Source organism: Cydia pomonella, chromosome 11, assembly GCF_033807575.1.
Source record: "Cydia pomonella isolate Wapato2018A chromosome 11, ilCydPomo1, whole genome shotgun sequence".
Classification (NCBI taxonomy): domain Eukaryota; kingdom Metazoa; phylum Arthropoda; class Insecta; order Lepidoptera; family Tortricidae; genus Cydia; species Cydia pomonella.
The window spans coordinates 17,437,155-17,456,478 of NC_084713.1; the positions used below are offsets into that span (position 1 = coordinate 17,437,155).

Here is a 19,324-nt window from a genome sequence, read left to right on the forward strand (position 1 = left end):
TACAATACATACAGTATTTAGGCTTACCTATAGACACTAGATCCATATAGAAATAGTTTGTAATAAACTAAGCTAAATTTTGGCAAAATTAATTAGTTTAAAAAAAATAGTAAGTAGAAAATTTATGCACACCCTGCATGACTCGTTAGCTGAGTCTGTAATTAATTACTTATGGATTAATTGCATATGGACGTACATATAAGAGGTACCTTGATAAAATTTGTAATCTCGAGCAGTGGCAGCATGGTTCCATTTTTATCACTTGTCACTATGCCCGTCACTTTCGCACTTACATACTTGTCAGAACGTGACAGACATGGTGACAAATGATAAAGAGCCGACCATCTTAGCCCCACTGATGAACAGATGTTATATTTGAAGTACGTTACGTTGATACACGTACATTTAAAGCAAGCAAACAAATTAAATGCGCTCCAAATCAATGACCACGTACGAGCAATATGACCACGAAGGAAACATAACGTGTATAATATAAACTTTACCAGACAGATATAAACCCTATCAAAACCGTCAAAACCGATCGTCAACTTTTCCCCATAACCTTTATACCCTAATCTCCGTCAGCATTTACGAGTTGTATGTAGTTAATATGAACAGTAACGACCAATAACGGACGTCATATGGCTAATGTTGCTTGTATGCCATAACATGGGTCGTAAAGGATGGGACTTGAATTGGCAATATTGTGAGTGTGGCGTGGCCGTTGTAATGGGTTTACAGTTGACATGCGAGCTTGGTATAGGTTGTTACTAAACCTATTATTGAAATAAGCTAGATAACTTCATTTGGTACAAGACATAGCAATCTGACAGTACTCAACAGTTAGAAAATATTTCATACACGAAACAAACTGAAATTTATTTTTATTAGAAAAACCATAACCTTAACTGAAGTAAAATTACGTTAAAACTCATAAGTAATAATATTATTAGATGCTATTTCATCCAACTATAGGAAAGATTTTAACAGTTTATATATGTATTAGTGTTTGACTGTGTCGTCTATTTCTCCGTGGTGTTAGCTGATTTTGGTTGATTGAGGTATGATTTGCAGTGATCGGAACTATGGGAGTAAAACTTTAACAAAACTTGTTAAGCGGACATAAAATAGTATACAGCCCTAAAAATATTCATGTCCATAGGCATAGTATAGTACTTACAGCTATAAAAATATTTACATTGATAGATATTCGAATATGTTTAAGGCTATAAGCACTCTTTTTACGTCCGCTTGATAAGTTTTGTTAAATCTTTACTCCCATAGTTCCGATCACTGATGATTTGCTTCATTTTTAATCGGCGGGGGTTACGTTTTAAGTGTTATTTCATCACACTTTCTCGTAAGCGATGTTATTGTATGCCAGCATACTGAGATGGAATGACCTATATTATGCTCACGGGCATAATAGTATTTTTTTAATTTCATTACTCCCATGGGCATATTGGGCTTAATGGTTTTTTCAGGTAGGTATAAATGAGTTTTACAATACAATACAAATCCTCTTTATTGCACGTCAGAAAAAAATTACATGGCAACACATATAATACATGAAGATAGAGGTAAACAACAGGCGGCCTTAAGTAAATGAGTTTTACTTTTAAAATACTGACGTATATAATTTATTTTCTTATGTATGTGTATAAATATTTGATTTGATTATTTTAATAGCCGTCTGAAATATATTTACACAATTTTCAATCGTGGCCCAATGCCGGATAGGTGAAGGCACAGGCCTTCGATGCCTAACCTGAATTATTTCGCTTAAAATTTAGTTTTTTCCTCACAAGTGTAATGAAAAACATTGTGTGTGCCATGGGTGCGTTAATTAAGCCTTCGGCTTCGGGCTTTAAATTAACACTTGTTCGTAAATCCTTATTTACCGTCCTTAATACACAATGTACTATTAATCACCAAGGAGTTAAAAAAATCGTTAAAGTTCTGATACGTTTTGCTCGATTAATGCCAGTAAATAGATGTTAATTATAGGAATGTAAACTTATAAACAATTTTAAAAGATCTATCCCCTGGGTGCTTACCTTTAATGCATTATATCCAGCTCTCATTTTGTAGTTCTAAGCGTTAAAGTCAGTTCTAATAATTTCACTAAAGCTTTATATGAGAGTCGTCAAAACGTTGGCGCACTGAAGTGGATTAGCCTTCTAAACGTTTACGATGTTTGCTGCACCGGCCTTATCTTGCGATAGCTTTCATATCCACTATATAATGGTAAATGAAGTTTACGAGTTTAATATACACTTTAAGCGTATTACACAGTAAAACCGACTCGTATCAGCGCTCTTCTGAGCATCAGCATGTTATAATAAATAATAATAATAGCAAAGAGAATTTGAAATAGAGGTGGATTGTCAAAGAAAATTTTGTAGCTACAGTAAATTTCCTGCCATCTTTCGACAGATGATTAAAACTTGTAGAACGCCATTTGACTTTGATCCTTATTCTTTCACTGACATGTTAAATTTGTTAATTATCAAGAAGTGGCGCCATCTTACCGGATATCGGTTAAAGGCAATATCGTTCGAAACGATGCCGCCATACCTTTGGCCTTTGATCTAATAGATGGCGCCACTTTATGATATTTAACACATATCGGGGAAATAATACGGTTCAAAGTTAAATGGCGGTGTAAAAGTTTTAGTCATGTGTCGAAAGATGGCGGTAAATGTACTGTGGCTACAAAGTTTTCTTTGGCAATCCACCTCTATTTCAAAATCTCTTTGATGGTGACAGTAAATATGCTCCAGGGGTGGAAGTGAAATATGCAAAAGACGCATGTTGGTACAGTGGCTGTTATCAGCCACTGGGTAGAAAGCGGCGTACACCTTTCGACAACCCTGTGCCGCTCACACCGATGTTGCTTCTGGTTGTCTTCACGACGGCAGTTTCAGGGGCCCATCAAGTGGGCGGCAAGTCACCGCCTCCTCGATAACGCCTAACGAAACATTGTTATGGCAGGCGTCCAGACGTCTTTGCAATAACCCAGTCTCATTGTCCACCCAAACTTCAATCCATAGACCGTTATACTGTTCATTTCTACAATAGTCCCAATGCCTGCTGCGGCCGAGGTTTAAAGAAAGCCAGTTCTTCAGTTTTCAGTTCTCTCATGTGCAAATAAACATTGAATTATTAAAATCTAATTTCAAACGAATATTTAAACTTAATGCTCAGCGTGAACTGCAACCATTTCATTCAGTGTTTTAGCCCAACACAGATAGTGCCACGACACTGACGGGTTTAAAGCAGTCAAATAACTAAATGAGCACATTAGACTCCGAGGTCGTTGTTGTTTGATTAAACTGTAGTTGGCTAACGCCAACGAATCGCTTGATTTATGGCTAAAAGTTTGGGTGCATATGAATTGCAATACAGTTTTCAGGGTGCCTGGCTAAGATGCCAATCGTTCGCTCCGTAGCTACCGATAAGGTAATCCCTATCTATCATTCTTCCATATTAGTGCAATAGAGACAGTTGCGTTTCGTTCACTACGGAGCGTAAATGATGGCTACGCATCCAGTTAGGTAAAATAATACCTTGAATCGGTTTGCTTAGAATCAGCCTAATCTATGTGACCTTAATCCCAGCAATAATCTAAGGAATATTGTACAGTCAGCGTCAAATACTTTGTAGCAGTCAAAGTGGCCAAATAGTTCGGTACATCATACTAAATATATGGTGTACCGAACTATTTGGCTACTTTGGTTGCTACAAAGTATTTGACGCTGACTGTACATATACGTTTATAGTACATTATGATACAAGTGTGCTAAGTTGGTCATTACACACGAGGCGATATTGTGCGCGCGAGCTGTAAGCGAGCGCGCAATAAGAAAGCCGATGTGTGTAATGACCAATGCTTACGCGTTTCATACGACGTTTTTCAACACACTTGCGAGAAAAAAAACAAAATTTATAAATTAGATTTTTTTTGTCAAAACAGTAAAAGTTTTTCAAAATGGTGACTCACAGTTTTAAAATCGAATAATTGCACCAAAGCGTGCTGGGCTTGTAGGCACTTATTCGCCAGTTCATTGAAGTAAGCTACCAACACGTTTTCCAAGAAAGACTGGGCGTTTTTGCTGATTTTCCATTGAATAAAAGTTTCATATGCCGCCAATTATTTTTCACCCGTTTTTGATGGTAAACGGCTATCGTTCTCGACTCTTGCCTCTTAGTATTACTGGCAGCGTCAATTTTATGTGTTCTACATTTTCAATGCTTGAAAATGTCATTTTCGTCAATATATAAACTAAAAACATGCATAACTGAAATACTAATACTGCTGACAAATACGGAAAATGGCTGGCGCGTTATTTTTTTTACGAACGATTCCAATGCGCGCGCAAGGCAAAGGCGCGAACGAAATCGACAAACAGCCAATTGAAAAAATGTAAAAAAGCTAATATTTTCGTATTTCTATTCGACGGATGTAGGTCAAATCGATAAAATGTTACGTTTATTCATGAATGTAATTTACGAGATAACTTAATCTATAAATTATGTTTGGTGTGATAAAACCTCTTTGAAGTTGGTTAATTTTTTTTATTATTCGACCAAATTAAGAAGGCTCCGTTTCTATGCATATTATTAGCAATCTAATACCTTCTTAACTCAGTCGGATAATATAATGAAAAAGCCCAAGTGTTATAATATACTGAAAAAGCACGCGTGTTTAATATCTAGGATTATGAGCCAAAAATCGGTGGAACAAAAACGCCGTTTTGGGCAAGTGTGTTGAAAAAGTTATTATTTCATTACCCTCCCCTTTCAGGTTGAACAAAACCATTTTCAACAATAAAGAATAAGTAATACAGTCAAATCTAATCGACCTTAAGCCAGCCATATGAGAACTTTAGAAATTAATGATCTACTTATTGGTAATAATGTTTTACTTAAAGTGCTAAAATCCAATATATAGTAGATAAATAAGTTTTTAGTGAATTTTTGTCCTAAATAAATATTCTAAAATGTACCTGAAAATGTAAGAGATAACATTCGCCCGTGAACGATAAAATAGCTGATCGTTTTCTACCAAACGCCAAAACTTTCAAGAGCGTTGGGATTAATCCCCAACCATCATCTAAAGCAATAAAGCTTTTCATTGTAATCTATAGTCGGCCTAAATCCAGCAATATGCTAACTAGTAGAACCTTGACCAGTCGAGCCCGCGGCCGACAATGACCCTATTTCGGTTAAGTGGGCAATTAGCGAAAAGGATACCCCAAGAAAGTAATTGTTAGAAGGGTTGTTATATAAATTAAATCGTTTTACAACTGTCATTAATTCTGTTGAATATACTTAACTTAATGAGCTGAAAAACCCACAGATTATAAATGGTTTTAATTTTAACTGTCTCGAACGAAACAAAAGTCTGTCGTCTGTGATTAATGGATTTTATATATCTAAAGATATATACATATATACCACACCGCATATATACGTCCGGTGTTTTCACCTCAAAATTGTCCGATCGGCGACGATGTCTTGTTTTTTCGGGTGTAAGTAGCTGTTGTGTCTACATAAAAATCTGGACGTAATCGCGTAACACGATCTGTTGTCCGGTGAAAACAACGGACGTATACAAGCCGCCTTAAACGATTGTAATGGTCTGTGCTTATCTTCATTAAAATTTCTTAGTTGTCTGTGAATTGTCATAGGTACTCTGAAACGTCTACGTTGCCCGCTCTTTATCATAGCTTGGCTGACCTTTGGCATCGCTCACCGATCACCCTTAGGGCGTAGTTGGAACGAAATGTCACACACTTAGACTTATTGAGGCGTTCACATGCTGGTCATTTACCGCTGATGTAGGTCGATCATTGTAATCTAAACATAATGATTAATGATATACTTCAATCATCGGCACTTTGGATGTGAGTAACCGACAATTAGATTAGTACGGTCGCCAAGCCGCTCCGAGGCCAGATTTAATTGACTCAGCTCGGCCTTACCCACAACCGGTATCAATGTGTTCGGACAGTTCTCCTGATCACCGTACATGCGGTAGTAAAGCGGAAAAATGGTGGAGGGGATAGTAATGACGTCACAAAGATGGCGGCCGGACCTATTCTTTTTGGCGGTGTATCTCGAAAACCACTTAACCGATTTTAATCATCGAGGTGTCAAATAATAGCTTATATTATGGAGATTATTTCCTTTTCTACAAACATTTACGTGAAACCTATAGGAAAAAAAATAATCACAAAAAACAGTTTTTTTATAAAATTATTATTTTTTATTTTGTAAAAATCTCCGTAAATATTAGCATTTCGCAAATTTTGTTTATTATAAAACATATTGCTTCATTATCAAGGAATATAATGAGCCTTAAAACATACAGATCGAGTAATAAACAATGAAGCTACACTCATTTATTTGCGCATGGGTAACGATAACTGGCTTTTACCGGTCGAAACTGTGGTGACTGTTACGATACGTATTGAATGGAATTTATAGAGTATCGGTTTTAATTACTGAAATCATAATTAAAATTATAAAAACCAGACACAATAATGTTACCTTACTTCGACGTTTAGTCTCTTTTTTCGTCTTAATCATAGGTAGGTACATATTTCTTTTTACTTAAAAATTTTATACAGGGTGAACTTTTAACCACCAGTCATACTCTGCGCAGCGACTTTATAGGTCATACTTAACAACTTTTACTATGGGACCAATTCCGAAATCGCGAAAAAAATTTTGACTGTCCCATATAAAGGTGCCACCAACTTTACCAGACCAACACTTTTCCAAACTGAGCTACAGCTGTCCGATGAAGTTAAGTACTTAGGACTAACTCTCGACAATAAACTCAATTGGAACAACCACATCAACAAACGGATAGACAAGGCGGGAGTTGTCTTCTGGCAGTGCAGAAGGATGATTGGTAAGAGGTGGGGACTCAACCCGAAAATTACCCTCTGGCTCTATAAGACGATAATCCGCCCCTTACTCTGTTACGGTGCTCTGGTTTGGTGGCCAAGAACAAATCTAGGCAACGTACGAGACAAACTACAAAGACTTCAAAGGCTCGCATGCGCGGCCACCACTGGCTGCACGAGGTCTACCCCGACTGCAGCCATGGAGGTCATGCTAAACCTTCCACCGCTGCACCTACACATACAGCAAGAGGCCAGTCTCTCAGCGGTAAGGTTGCGAACCCTCAAGATATGGTCTAACATCACAGGAGCTCTTCACACAAAATGCCTGGAAAAGGTGTATGACGAATTTCCAGTGCTTAGGTCAGGCACGGACCGGATTCACAAACAAGCTATCTTCGATAAAAGGTACAAAATACAGTTATATGAGGACGACAATCATGAAGGACTCAATCCCCGGGAGCTGAGAATCTTCACTGATGGGTCCAAAACAGACAGCGGATCGGGCTCTGGAACCTTCTCAGAAGATCTGAACATGTCGATCACCACTCCGCTAGGAGCCCATAACTCGGTATTCCAAGCTGAGTGCATGGGCATCATAAACGCGGCGGCTGCCATCACTGCAAGGAAGGTAGTAGGATCCTCCATCCGCATACTCTCCGACAGTAGAGCAGTCTTAATGGCTCTAAATAGCCATATAGTTACATCCAAACTTATACACGAATGCCACGAACGACTAATGGAGGTATGTCATAATAACAAGATCACCCTACAATGGATCAAGGGACACAGTGGATCCCGAGGTAACGATGCTGCGGACGAGCTTGCCAGGCAAGGATCGAATGCGGGGGCGATTGGTCCGGAACCGATTCTTCCGATACCATTTAGCAAGGTACGCTCAATGCTGCTGGAACGTACAGGGAAACTACACACAGAACACTGGCTGAACCAGACTGGATGCAGACAGGCAAAAGAAGCCATGCCTGGCATTAACGGAAAACTCACAAGGGCGCTCCTGCAACTAGGGAAGGTCCGACTGAGTATGGTAACCAGTGTCATAACAGGTCATGGACTATTTAACAAACATCTTTTCACAACAGGTGTCACAGACAGTCCCCTGTGCCGAGGTTGCATGGAGACAGAAGAAACAGCCTCTCACGTGGTGCTGGAATGCAGCGGAGTGACCCCATACAGGGCTAAACATCTCGGATCTCCGAGAGACCTCCCCGAGGTCCTACTCAACATCAAAGGTTTGATATGATTCCTCGAGGAGCTGGGCTGGCAGGACTAGCCCACCCCCAACATATGACGCAAAATAGGCGCAAGTCGTCGAGTTGCGGAAAAATCGCCCGAATACAATACAATACAATACAAGGTGCGACCAGACCGCAGCTTAAAAAACGGTCACGATACGGAATCGCAGTGACGCGTCGTATGCGTACCGTTTTTGACGCATGCTCCCCACACCGCTGTTTAAAAAACGGTGACGGTACGGAATCGCAGTGACGTGCTTCACGCGAATCTTTTTTGTTCGCAAAACAGTTGCGTCTTTTACGTCACCGGTACGGTGTCTGCCATAAGATCTCCGTGTAATATTTTTTGCGATTTTTACGCAGTTCAATATACGGTGCGTCAGCTTATTTTAAGCAGCGGTGTGGCGAGCATGCTTCATGGACCCGGGTACGTCCTTAAACTACGTCCAAAAGAGAGGTATGGGCATTGTGAATGTCATCTCGCTTTGTGTGGTAGGGCACAGCCAGTGGGTGTCATTCCAGATCCAAATTTTCTTGCGTGATTCGGCATTGGTCCCATAATAAAAGTTGTTCAGTATGACCTGTAAAGTCACTGCGCAGAGTATGGCTGGTGGTTAAAATTTCATCTTATACCTATATTCGACACAAGTAGTAAGTACTTACAGACCAACTATGATACACATTTTGCCTGTATAGTGATACATAGTGAATAAATTAATACCCGATTTAAAAAATAAAACAAAAATAACAAATAGCATGTTATTTAATTCAGTAATCACTAATCAGTCTTAAACAATGAACATCATACTTTTAGATTAGACAACAAAATGTATATTTATACTGTGTTTCGACTTGAAAGATTTTACTGCTTTAAAACATAAGACAAACCTACCAACCAAATGTATAAAAAAAAAATGTTTTTTGTGATTATTATTTTCCTATAGGTTTCACGTAAATGTTTGTAAAAAGGAAATAATCTCCATAATATAAGCTATTAGTTGACACCTCGATGAATACAATCGGTTAAGTGGTTTTCGAGATACACCGCCAAAAAGAATAGGTCCGGACGCCATCTTTGTGACGTCATTACTATCCCCTCCCACCATTTTTCCGCTTTACTACCGCATGTACGGTGATCAGGAGAAACGCCCGAACACATTGATACCGGTTGTGGGTAAGGCCGAGCTGAGTCAATTAAATCTGGCCTCGGAGCGGCTTGGGGACTACTAATAGTAAAAGTTGTTCAGTATGACCTATAAAGTCGCTGCGCAGAGTATGACTGGTGGTTAAAAGTTCACCCTGTATAAAATTTTTAAGTAAAAAGAAATATGTACCTACCTATGATTAAGACGAAAAAAGAGACTAAACGTCGAAGTAAGGTAACATTATTGTGTCTGGTTTTTATAATTGTCATTATAATTTCAGTAATTAAAACCGATACTCTATAAATTCCATTCAATACGTATCGTGACAGTCACCACAGTTTCGACCGGTAAAAGCCAGTTATCGTTACCCATGCGCAAATAAATGAGTGTAGCTTCATTGTTTATTACTCGATCTGTATGTTTTAAGGCTCATTACATTCCTTGATAATGAAGCAATATGTTTTATATTAAACAAAATTTGCGAAATGCTAATATTTACGGAGATTTTTACAAAATAAAAAAAAAATTTTTTATAAAAAAACTGTTTTTTGTGATTATTTTTTTTCCTATAGGTTTCACGTAAATGTTTGTAGAAAAGGAAATAATCTCCATAATATAAGCTATTATTTGACACCTCGATGATTAAAATCGGTTAAGTGGTTTTCGAGATACACCGCCAAAAAGAATAGGTCCGGCCGCCATCTTTGTGACGTCATTACTATCCCCTCCACCATTTTTCCGCTTTACTACCGCATGTACGGTGATCAGGAGAACTGTCCGAACACATTGATACCGGTTGTGGGTAAGGCCGAGCCGAGTCAATTAAATCGTGTTTCTAGAGGGCTTTTGAGATTTGGCGACCGTACTAGATAGAATACGAGACGTTTAGTGCCTTACATAGAAATTAAAATGGAATAAAGGTATTTGAACTGAATTAAGTGTTATTCGCCTGCCCTCATCTAATTGAAGCGGTGTTTAGTAGGTATGCTTTTTGGTTATCTGTCTTATATCCCTAATCGTAAGGGGTCAGCTGAAGACGCTCGTTCAAATGTAGCCTCGACCAGTGTACGCCTTTTTTATTAGGTATTTCTCTTTAGTCTCTCATTTGGCCTGGTTAATTGGGTCCTCAGCAACCGCTTCGCAGGGTCCGCTTTTAGAGCTTTTCTCCTCCACTTCTCCCGGTCTTAGGCATCCTCTTTTGTTAGACTATTTGTGCCCATGACATTCCTCGCAACATCAAGCCAGCATCTAGGGCTTTCTCTTTTACCAGGCTCAGGCAGAGGCGGTATAACCAGACATTTGTTTTTATTACATTTATTATGTGGCATCTATTCATAATCTTATTCTTTGCTCCAGAGCTCCCCTCCGCCCTTCAGCCCGCACGGCCGCACCAACGACGACGACGCAATAGTCTCCATCATCGAGTCTGCGGAAGAGTTCGTCCACATTTCTGTCATGGACTACGCGCCCGTGATGGAATTCACGCCCAAACTGAAGTGAGTGTACATAATGCGTGCGTTTAGCGATGCATCGTGCTTGGCTTTAAAAATAATTATATAACAGTTGCGTGGGCAATGAAAAAAAAGTAATGATAATAGATAGATTAACATTGCGTTTCCGTAGGTATTGTGTTAAATGTAGAGTGGCCTTTGGCCACGCAGGGAACTTCGATACCGCTATAGTTTGGTACACGTCCTCACTAGGAAGGTAAACATTTAGTATCAGAAATAATAAATCTATGCTTGGGATTGAGAGCAACATGCATAATTATAAAAATCCACTGTGAATCTCAAGCGTTCCCAATACGTAAAAGACTTTATAGTCTTATCCATCTTATTCGCAGATTCTGGCCAAAAATCGACGACGCGATTCGTCGCGCAGCGCTCGAACATCGCGTGAAAGTGAAGATGCTAATCAGCTGGTGGCAACACTCCGCGCCTTCGGAAGAGAACTTCTTGCGCTCGCTCGTCGCGTTAGCAGCGGCGTATCCTCGCGTCGACTTGCAAGTTGTAAGTGTAGTGGTCGAATAACTTGGCCTAAAACCAACAAGGTGGTCTATAATTTGGTCTAGGTCGCAGAAAACTGTTGGATGATGACAGCGCATAATCGATTGGTGTAGACATTTTTTTATGGGAGGCCTGTGTTTAGCAGTAGACGTCTTTCACGTGATATAATGTTACTGATGAATTGGCAAATAAAGTTACCTACGGGCCATGGGCATCTTTGTATGGAGCCTAGTCTAAAAACGAACAGAGATCAATCAGAGATCGATGATGGGAGTTAGGTCATTAAATAGGTATTTCTATGTACTTAATTTCATTATATAGGCACCAAGCGGAATCCCAAGTTGCAAAATTGAGATATTCGCATTATAGTCAAAATGTCGTCACCCTTATTACCTAGACAATAGAGTCCAATAAATTGCTGGGGGCAGATGTTCGCACACCGTTGGGTGAGCGCGGCGAATGGTTTGACCGATCGAAGGAACCAGAATAGACGCACTTCTCGATTAAAACATGATTATTTCAGTTCTGCAATTGAATTCAACTTGGTGTCCATATAATGAAATATAGTGGATAAAAATACCTATTAAATAACTCAACTGGTTGGTTTTGGGACCATTTTGACACAGTCCTTTTAAGTAAAAACTTTTCAGTTTACGTTTATCAATAGAGTGCCATACGTCGCCGTAAGTTGTCAGTCACCGTAGCGACATCTAATGACTTATATCGATCTAAAGACTATCATAATCTTATGCAGGAAACCGCAACTAAATCAATCGGAGATAAATTAAGCACAAACCTCACAAAACAAAACAGGTCTGTCATATTTCAAACGTATTTAATTCCAGAAACGCTACATCGTCCCATCGACGCCGGAGCAGGCGAAGATCCCGCACGCGCGCGTCAACCACAACAAGTACCTGGTGACGGAGCGCGCCGCCTACGTCGGCACCTCCAACTGGTCGGGGGACTACTTCGTGGACACGGCGGGCGTCGCCTTTGTGTTGCAGGTAATTCGTGTTGTCTGTCCAACCTAGACAGCGAGTATTTTTGATACTTACTTCATTAAGTAAGTATGTATTGTATGTATGTATTTGGGTCGATCATTACGGAAGGTCTCGTTTGGACTCAGGTAACTTGTGATATGTAACTAGGGCTATCATTTTGATATCAACTTTTAACTGAAATCCTGTTCTATAAAAATAGTACAGGTCAACGACCTCATTTTTGAATTTATTATTATACTTCAAATTTATGCCCTAATTCATAAGCTATCGAATGATTATTATTTTTTAGATGTGCAATAGGTAAATGGGCAGATAGTGATACATTAACCGAGTGCAGTAGTGTATGGCACGATAAAACTTTGAAAGAGTGCAGTTTTAAATTGGTTGAGAAAAAACATCGATATGGGGGGTGATTTGTCGATAAAATTAATTATACGTGGTTAACGGCTCCACTATAGACAAACACATTTTATTAACATAACGACTCTCTTGCCATTATTTATTTGTAAATTTGTAATTTGTGATATGGGTACATTGCCTGAAATAAATAATATATTATTATTGTATCTCCTTGGATTTCACGGGCCTATAAATCCTGGTCTTTTGATAGGCTTGCGTGGGGATATAGAACCAACACGTAGAGGCCTCTTGGAGAGCTTTAATGTCATGTAGAACGCCTGCTGGAACCCGTTCACGGGCGCAACAATAGACACCCATGAACCGGTCGCAACAGGCATTGGGACTATTGTAGTAAAGTGAACAGTATAACGGTCTATGGATTGAAGTTTGGGAGGACAATGAGACTGGGTTATCTAAAGACGTCCGGACACCTGCCATAACAATGTTTTCACTAGTTATCGAGGCAGGCGGTGACTCGCAGACGACCAGGAGCAACACCGGTGTGAGCGGCTCAGGGGTGTCGAGAGGTGTACGCCGCTTTCTACCCAGTAGCTGATAACAGCCACTGTGCGGTACTTTATCATACTACCGACACATTGCATACTAAACGACCACTATTATAGTTTTAACGGAAACAAGTAAAAATTAACCCATTCAGGGCCAGCGACTCAGCATATGGGTCATGCTCAAACAGTTCCGTAGGGCCAGTGACTCACATGTCAGTCATGCATAAATTCTGATTTAAACATAAACCAAACGTAATTTGACGTAATAAAGTACGTATCCACTAAGTTGACAACCATTTATATAAGGTATATTACGATAAAAAATTATACATGCGTTTTTTTAAATGAAAATAGAGCCTTGAATATTCCATTTTGGTTTACTTTGAGTGCAATATAGTAAATATACTGAAATTCTAGATACATACGCGTTGCAAGCAAACAGAAAAATCCATATTTCAAAGATACCAACAATATGTATATTTTAGAAGTTATTGACATGGCTCAAGGTATGGGTCACCGTGGCCTGGCGCTACTTGTAAAAACTAGAAATATTTCCGTAGCAGGCTAAAATAAACTTTATTGGCTGGTTTTAAAGCTTATTTCGTGTTGAAGCTGTTTGATATTGTACCATTTTACAACCGATTACTGTTTGGATGATGGCACGCAACATTTACCAACCTGTAGTATAATAATATTTTGTTTTGTGTGAGGGGTAAGGCAACGAGGATTTTCTCCCACTACTTTTATGTCATAATATTTGGTGATCGTTGTATTATATCTTAGGCAATTATCTACTAACAATGATGTTAATATTCATTCTTTTTTTTCGTTTCTATATTAACAAGACAGTTGAAACAGTCACCACTAAGTAATATGGTATTATCATAATAGTGTGTGACAATTATTTACAAGTTTTTTAAAAATATTTTGTTTGGTGTGAGGGGTACGGCAAGGGAAATGGGTCAAATTGAACTTTTATTATTATATTATATTAGACCCATAAAACAACAACAAACCCAGCAAGTTAAATATGTAAAAAACAAAAATGTCCATTCCTACATCTTTTTTTCGATAGGCAAAGAAAAAGTTGTTTAGTAAAAATGTTGCATAATGTTGTTCAACTGGCTGGCTTCATAAGCGGCGATTTATTTACCGTGCGCGCCAGGCCAGAGACCCATGTATGGTGGCCCGGCGTATTGTGTACGCTCGACGGGTCTTGGCCATGAATGGGTTAACGATGGGAATTCTGAAACCCCCTGGTAATCCAAGTCTGAAACGTTTCGCTACTTTGATAGTGACACTCCTTGTATAAGTGTACAGGTTTTTAAAAGGTTGGCAACGCGCATGTAATACCTCTGGTGTTACAGGCGTCCATAGGCTACGGTGACTGCTTACCACCGGCTTGCATACCGGCGGGCCGTATGCTTGTTTGACACCGTCGTTGTATATGAAAAAAACTATAAATACGAGTATATTAAATAATTCCACCATATCTAGCCTTTGTTTTAGGAATCCACAACTTTTCTGATGTAAAATACAACTAAGTATAATAGACATTTTTAACTTATTCAATATTCATCTTTACAGGAACCCCGCGCCTCCAACGTGACCCAGGATATCCGGGCACAGCTAGAAGATCTATTCGAGCGCGACTGGAACTCGCCCTACGCCGTCCCGCTGCCGCTCAGTCCCCTGGTGCCGCTGCGGCCAAGGTTATAGTGGAGGAGCACATGACCTCCAATAGCCATGTAGGGTATGTTGAGGAGTTGGAAATAGGGGAGCTTGGAGAAATCAGGAAACTGATTGCAGCGGTTATGGGCTGAAAACATTACCAGTGAATATGAGCTACATACCTCGAAAAGACAGGCACGTTCAGCTCAGTCAGGGAATTAATTGATCTGTCGTTTGCCGGGACGTTGATCCGATATTAAATCATAGTTAATTTAAAGTCCTAACGGGGTTCAACGTTCGGCATATGGATTAAACTGTAAAAGATTTGGCAACATATTTAGCCATTTTCAAAAAAAATTGGAAATTAGAGTGACCTTTTTAGTTTTCATATAGATTGACGTTCAGTTATTTAAGATTGATTTGTTCCCTTTGATAGGGATCTCAGTCCCTGTGCTCGTTCTAGAGCTCAATGTTTTCGTTTTTCTATTTTAAGTATTTTTTCACGACGGACCGCACTAAATAATTACTAATACTTGACGCGTCATCAATAAAACAATATAATGCTTGCCTATGGGACGTAGTTAAGCCACGGAACTGTATGCCATATGGCTCGTTACATTAACCTGCATTGGCTCCACATATATACCGGTTATTACAAGATACACATTTTCGAGAAACTGGTCCCAGCTTCGAGCAACGCCGGCTTCCGACACGTCGGAAGAGAGGAGCCTAAGCGATATCTCGCCGAACAAATCATTCTGACATTTTTTGCGGGCGAAAAGTGCACACAGTCGCACTTCTCACTCACTACATACAAAATCCAATCTGTAATGACGACACAAATACATAGAAAATGACACACGTCAAAGACAAATCTTGCACACCTCGATCTCTTTGTGTACGGACGAGTCACAACATGCACCGCCATAGGTACAGTTGTACCTATGCTTCGGCAGAGGGGAAATAGTATGAATGCCGTGTCCCTTCCCGACGTTGCTCGAAGGGTCTCAGGTTCGCATTTTATAAAAGGGTTGTACAGTTCGTATCATCCACGATGACGCGCAAATTTGTCAAATCTAACCTTTAATAACTTGATAATACAAGTCCAGGCACGCGTCTTCATGAATAACACGATCTATAATCTGTAATCGCCGTTTCTCTATAACAAATGCAAGGTGCCCGTGAGCATTGCGAGACATTTTAACTAAGCATTCCTGGTAATATTTAGAAAATAAAATGTCATATAAAATTTTCTGGATTAGGCCTAGTTTCACAGATAATTAAATGTTTTTCGAAATCATTCTTTCGCTATAAGTCGGTACAAAACACATTTTTGACTGCGGTATTGCCACTTTGAGGTCTAGTCCGGACATACCTATTGATTGACATCGAAAAATTAAAAAAAAATATTCGTTAGGCTACCTCCAAATAAAAAAAAACTTTTTAGTTAATTTTAGGTTGTGTTTATCAATAAAAATTACGTTTTATGTTCGTTCGTGTTTAGTGTTCATAAAAAGGGGACAAAAAAACAAAAAAAAATTTTTTTTGTCGAATTTCACAAAAACTTATTACATTTTTTGCTTCTGTCGCCATCAGGAATGCACCGTTAAAATCTCTCGCAATGCTCACGGGCACCTTGTATGTGTACTTGCGGTCAATCCTGGAACTATAACTTTATTGTATACGGTTTGGTTGTGATTTGTTTTTTTTTTTTTTGACTTTAGTATTAAAACTAGCGTAATTCTGGAATATTAGGATTAAACTTTTTTATCTTAAAGTATATTCGTGTGTTACGTTTTATAAGTAGACTGCATTTTTCCAACTTGTACGATTGTGCCTTCGAATGTTTATGGAGCTGTGTGACTGTTATCCTAGATTTTTATATCCTTGTAGTTATGTATATAAGATTTTAAATATGTACGAGCATTTATTCAGATCTATTTAAACTATGTAAAACTAAAGTATTTAATACGTAATCTCAGCAACAGAAAGCGAGCGAAATGTCCAAAATTAAACGCAACTTTATTAAGATTGTAATAGCGTGTGTAAATCATTTTGAACACGTCAGCCGCTTAATTACTTCTGCTGCTGATTGTACAGCCGTTAAGAGTTATTATGGGTAACCTGCTTGCACGGGTTTTTGTTTATATTCTTTAAAAATCCGACGTATGGTCGGTGCTCCAACTTAAGTAACCAAATACGTATATTAGTTGTATAGAAAAGTGAATACTTATGTTAGGGAACCGACTGACTGTACAGTCGCCATCAGTTATATCGGAGCGTCCAAGGTGCTCACAAATATCCTCTATTGTCAAGACGTTAGGTGCGTGTACAGATATTTTCGACCACCTCGCCCGCTCCGATATATCTGATGGCGACTGTACATTTGACAAAAAGCCAGTAAAACTTCATGAAAAACATGTGTGGAGGGTTCCGCTACCAGTAGTGAGTGCATATTCGTCACCTGACAATATGTGAAAGTTTTACCTAACTATCTAAGGATGAGACGAACTGGCCTCTGAATGCAATAGTAGCATAAGAGACGCGGTTAGTTTTCTTAGCTTAGATGGACAAACTTTGGTGTACGATTTTACATGAAGTATTGAAAGTATTTTACATTTACTTTGGTCTACGATTTTACATGTAAAGTTGCGGACTTTAAATTGTTTTTGTTTAAGCTTACTTTATATTGGACTTTAGTATTAGCCAAGATAGTTTGAACCCTAACTGCCTCAACTATTTATCTCGAATCGAAAATTAACTGTTTCTATACGAGAATATCTATTTTTTTGCATTATGCATATCATAAGTTTTAATTAATAATTACATGTAACAATTATCTAAAATATAATAAATATTTTGAATGTTTTCTATAGCGTAAGGCTCCAAAAGCAATAGGCCGAGGTACCTGTCGGTTAATATTGTAAATACATACATACTTCTACTTACTACTGCGTTTCATTTATTTCCATTAAGGATCCCCAGCAAGCTCGGTTCTCCATACAAACGTAGTTACGCTCTCATTTAAAACGACTTGCTAGATTGCTCTGAAACTTTCTGTGGAGCAATATAAACTGATTTCGGCTCTAGATATACCTCATGTCATTGTATGTGCAAAGTTCCATTAGGGAGCGTGCATGAACTGTTGTGTTTATTGTTCCGGTGTAGCCCACAAGATGGCAGAACCTCCTATGCACAAGAAAACGCGTGACGTAAATGTGCATGATTATGGTTCTAATTCAGGCCACAAAATGGCAGACCCTCCATCGCACACGGTCCCTTACAATCCAACACTTAGTTTTAAAATGAGAACAAAACTCCGTTTGTATGGGAAGGTGAAATTCGGCCGAGCTTGCCGGGGACTTAACACATCCACTGCCAACGTTTTCGTAGCGCTACGCTCGTAGCCGATCCCAGCGTTTCCCGCTTTGTAGAGGAAAGCGACTACGAACAGAGAACCCGCGGAGCGGGTTCCCGGCACTCAATGTGTTAAGAGGGAAGTGATCGTCAATACAAAAGGAGAAAACGTTTTTCCACGTATAAACATTTTCCATTGTCTATGATTTTTAGTATGTTATTGACACAATGAAAAACTTGGTTTATAGGATTTCCTTCTTTTTCAAAATTTGTAAACAATTTTTTTTTTAAAGCGAAACCTATGCCACCTAGAATATATTATGCTGAAGCGATCGACATCAAAATCAAAGTGATTTGTTAAGATTTAGTTAGTGGATAAAGTTTTCTCCCGAAATGGAATTTCATAGAAAAATTACCGTCACTTCGTTACATTCAAAAAACTATTTTTCCCTCTTAATCACGGGCCTAGGCATAACGCTTTTTTTAACGCGCGGATTTGTATCGATACACCTAACTAGGCTTACTAGACCCAAATTCAGATTTTTAGGAGCATTTTCATTTATATTCAAATACAGGATATCAAGATTTTTAAGTGAAAATTCGAGGTACAGTCAGCGTCAAATACTCCGTAGCAGTCAACGTGGCCAAATAGTTCGGTACACCATACTAAATATATGGTGTACCGAACTATTTGGCTACTTTGGTTGTTACTAAGTATTTGACGCCGACTGTACGTAAAATTTTAAATATTAGAAGGCCTTCCCACTGTACACTTCATACTGTGATAATTTTTCCCGTTCCTTACCTACTGGGAAAAGTGCGGTCGCGGTCGGCGCCTCTTACACCTTTTTACGTTTTCGTTGGTCTTTGATTTTGAAATCCTTTTTCCTTATTTTGGGAAACGCATAAGAAATACAAAGCACTTTTTAAAAATAGAAATGTATTTTTTACTTTTAACTTATTTATTCTAAAGTCGACAATAGATCTTTTTCATTTTCAACACCACAGGGTCTGCGATGCATGCGATAACCATAGAGGGTATCACTATTTTGATAAGTTTACAGAGTTG

The 19,324-nt window shown here is 38.8% G+C and overlaps 1 protein-coding gene across 5 annotated transcripts in view; it reads left to right on the top strand.

Annotated features, from left to right (window-relative positions):
• Positions 1 to 16,083, top strand: part of LOC133523030 (5'-3' exonuclease PLD3-like) — a 73,448-nt gene extending 57,365 nt beyond the window's left edge. For all 5 annotated transcript variants that reach the window (XM_061858531.1, XM_061858536.1, XM_061858534.1 and 2 more), the window contains exons 9-12: positions 10,669 to 10,808; positions 11,156 to 11,321; positions 12,164 to 12,325; positions 14,815 to 16,083. In XM_061858531.1, the coding sequence (XP_061714515.1) occupies positions 10,669 to 10,808; positions 11,156 to 11,321; positions 12,164 to 12,325; positions 14,815 to 14,946 (600 nt within the window). In that variant the 3' untranslated portion in view covers positions 14,947 to 16,083. The remainder of the gene's footprint in view (positions 1 to 10,668; positions 10,809 to 11,155; positions 11,322 to 12,163; positions 12,326 to 14,814) is intronic.
• Positions 16,084 to 19,324: the final 3,241 nt, after the last annotated feature.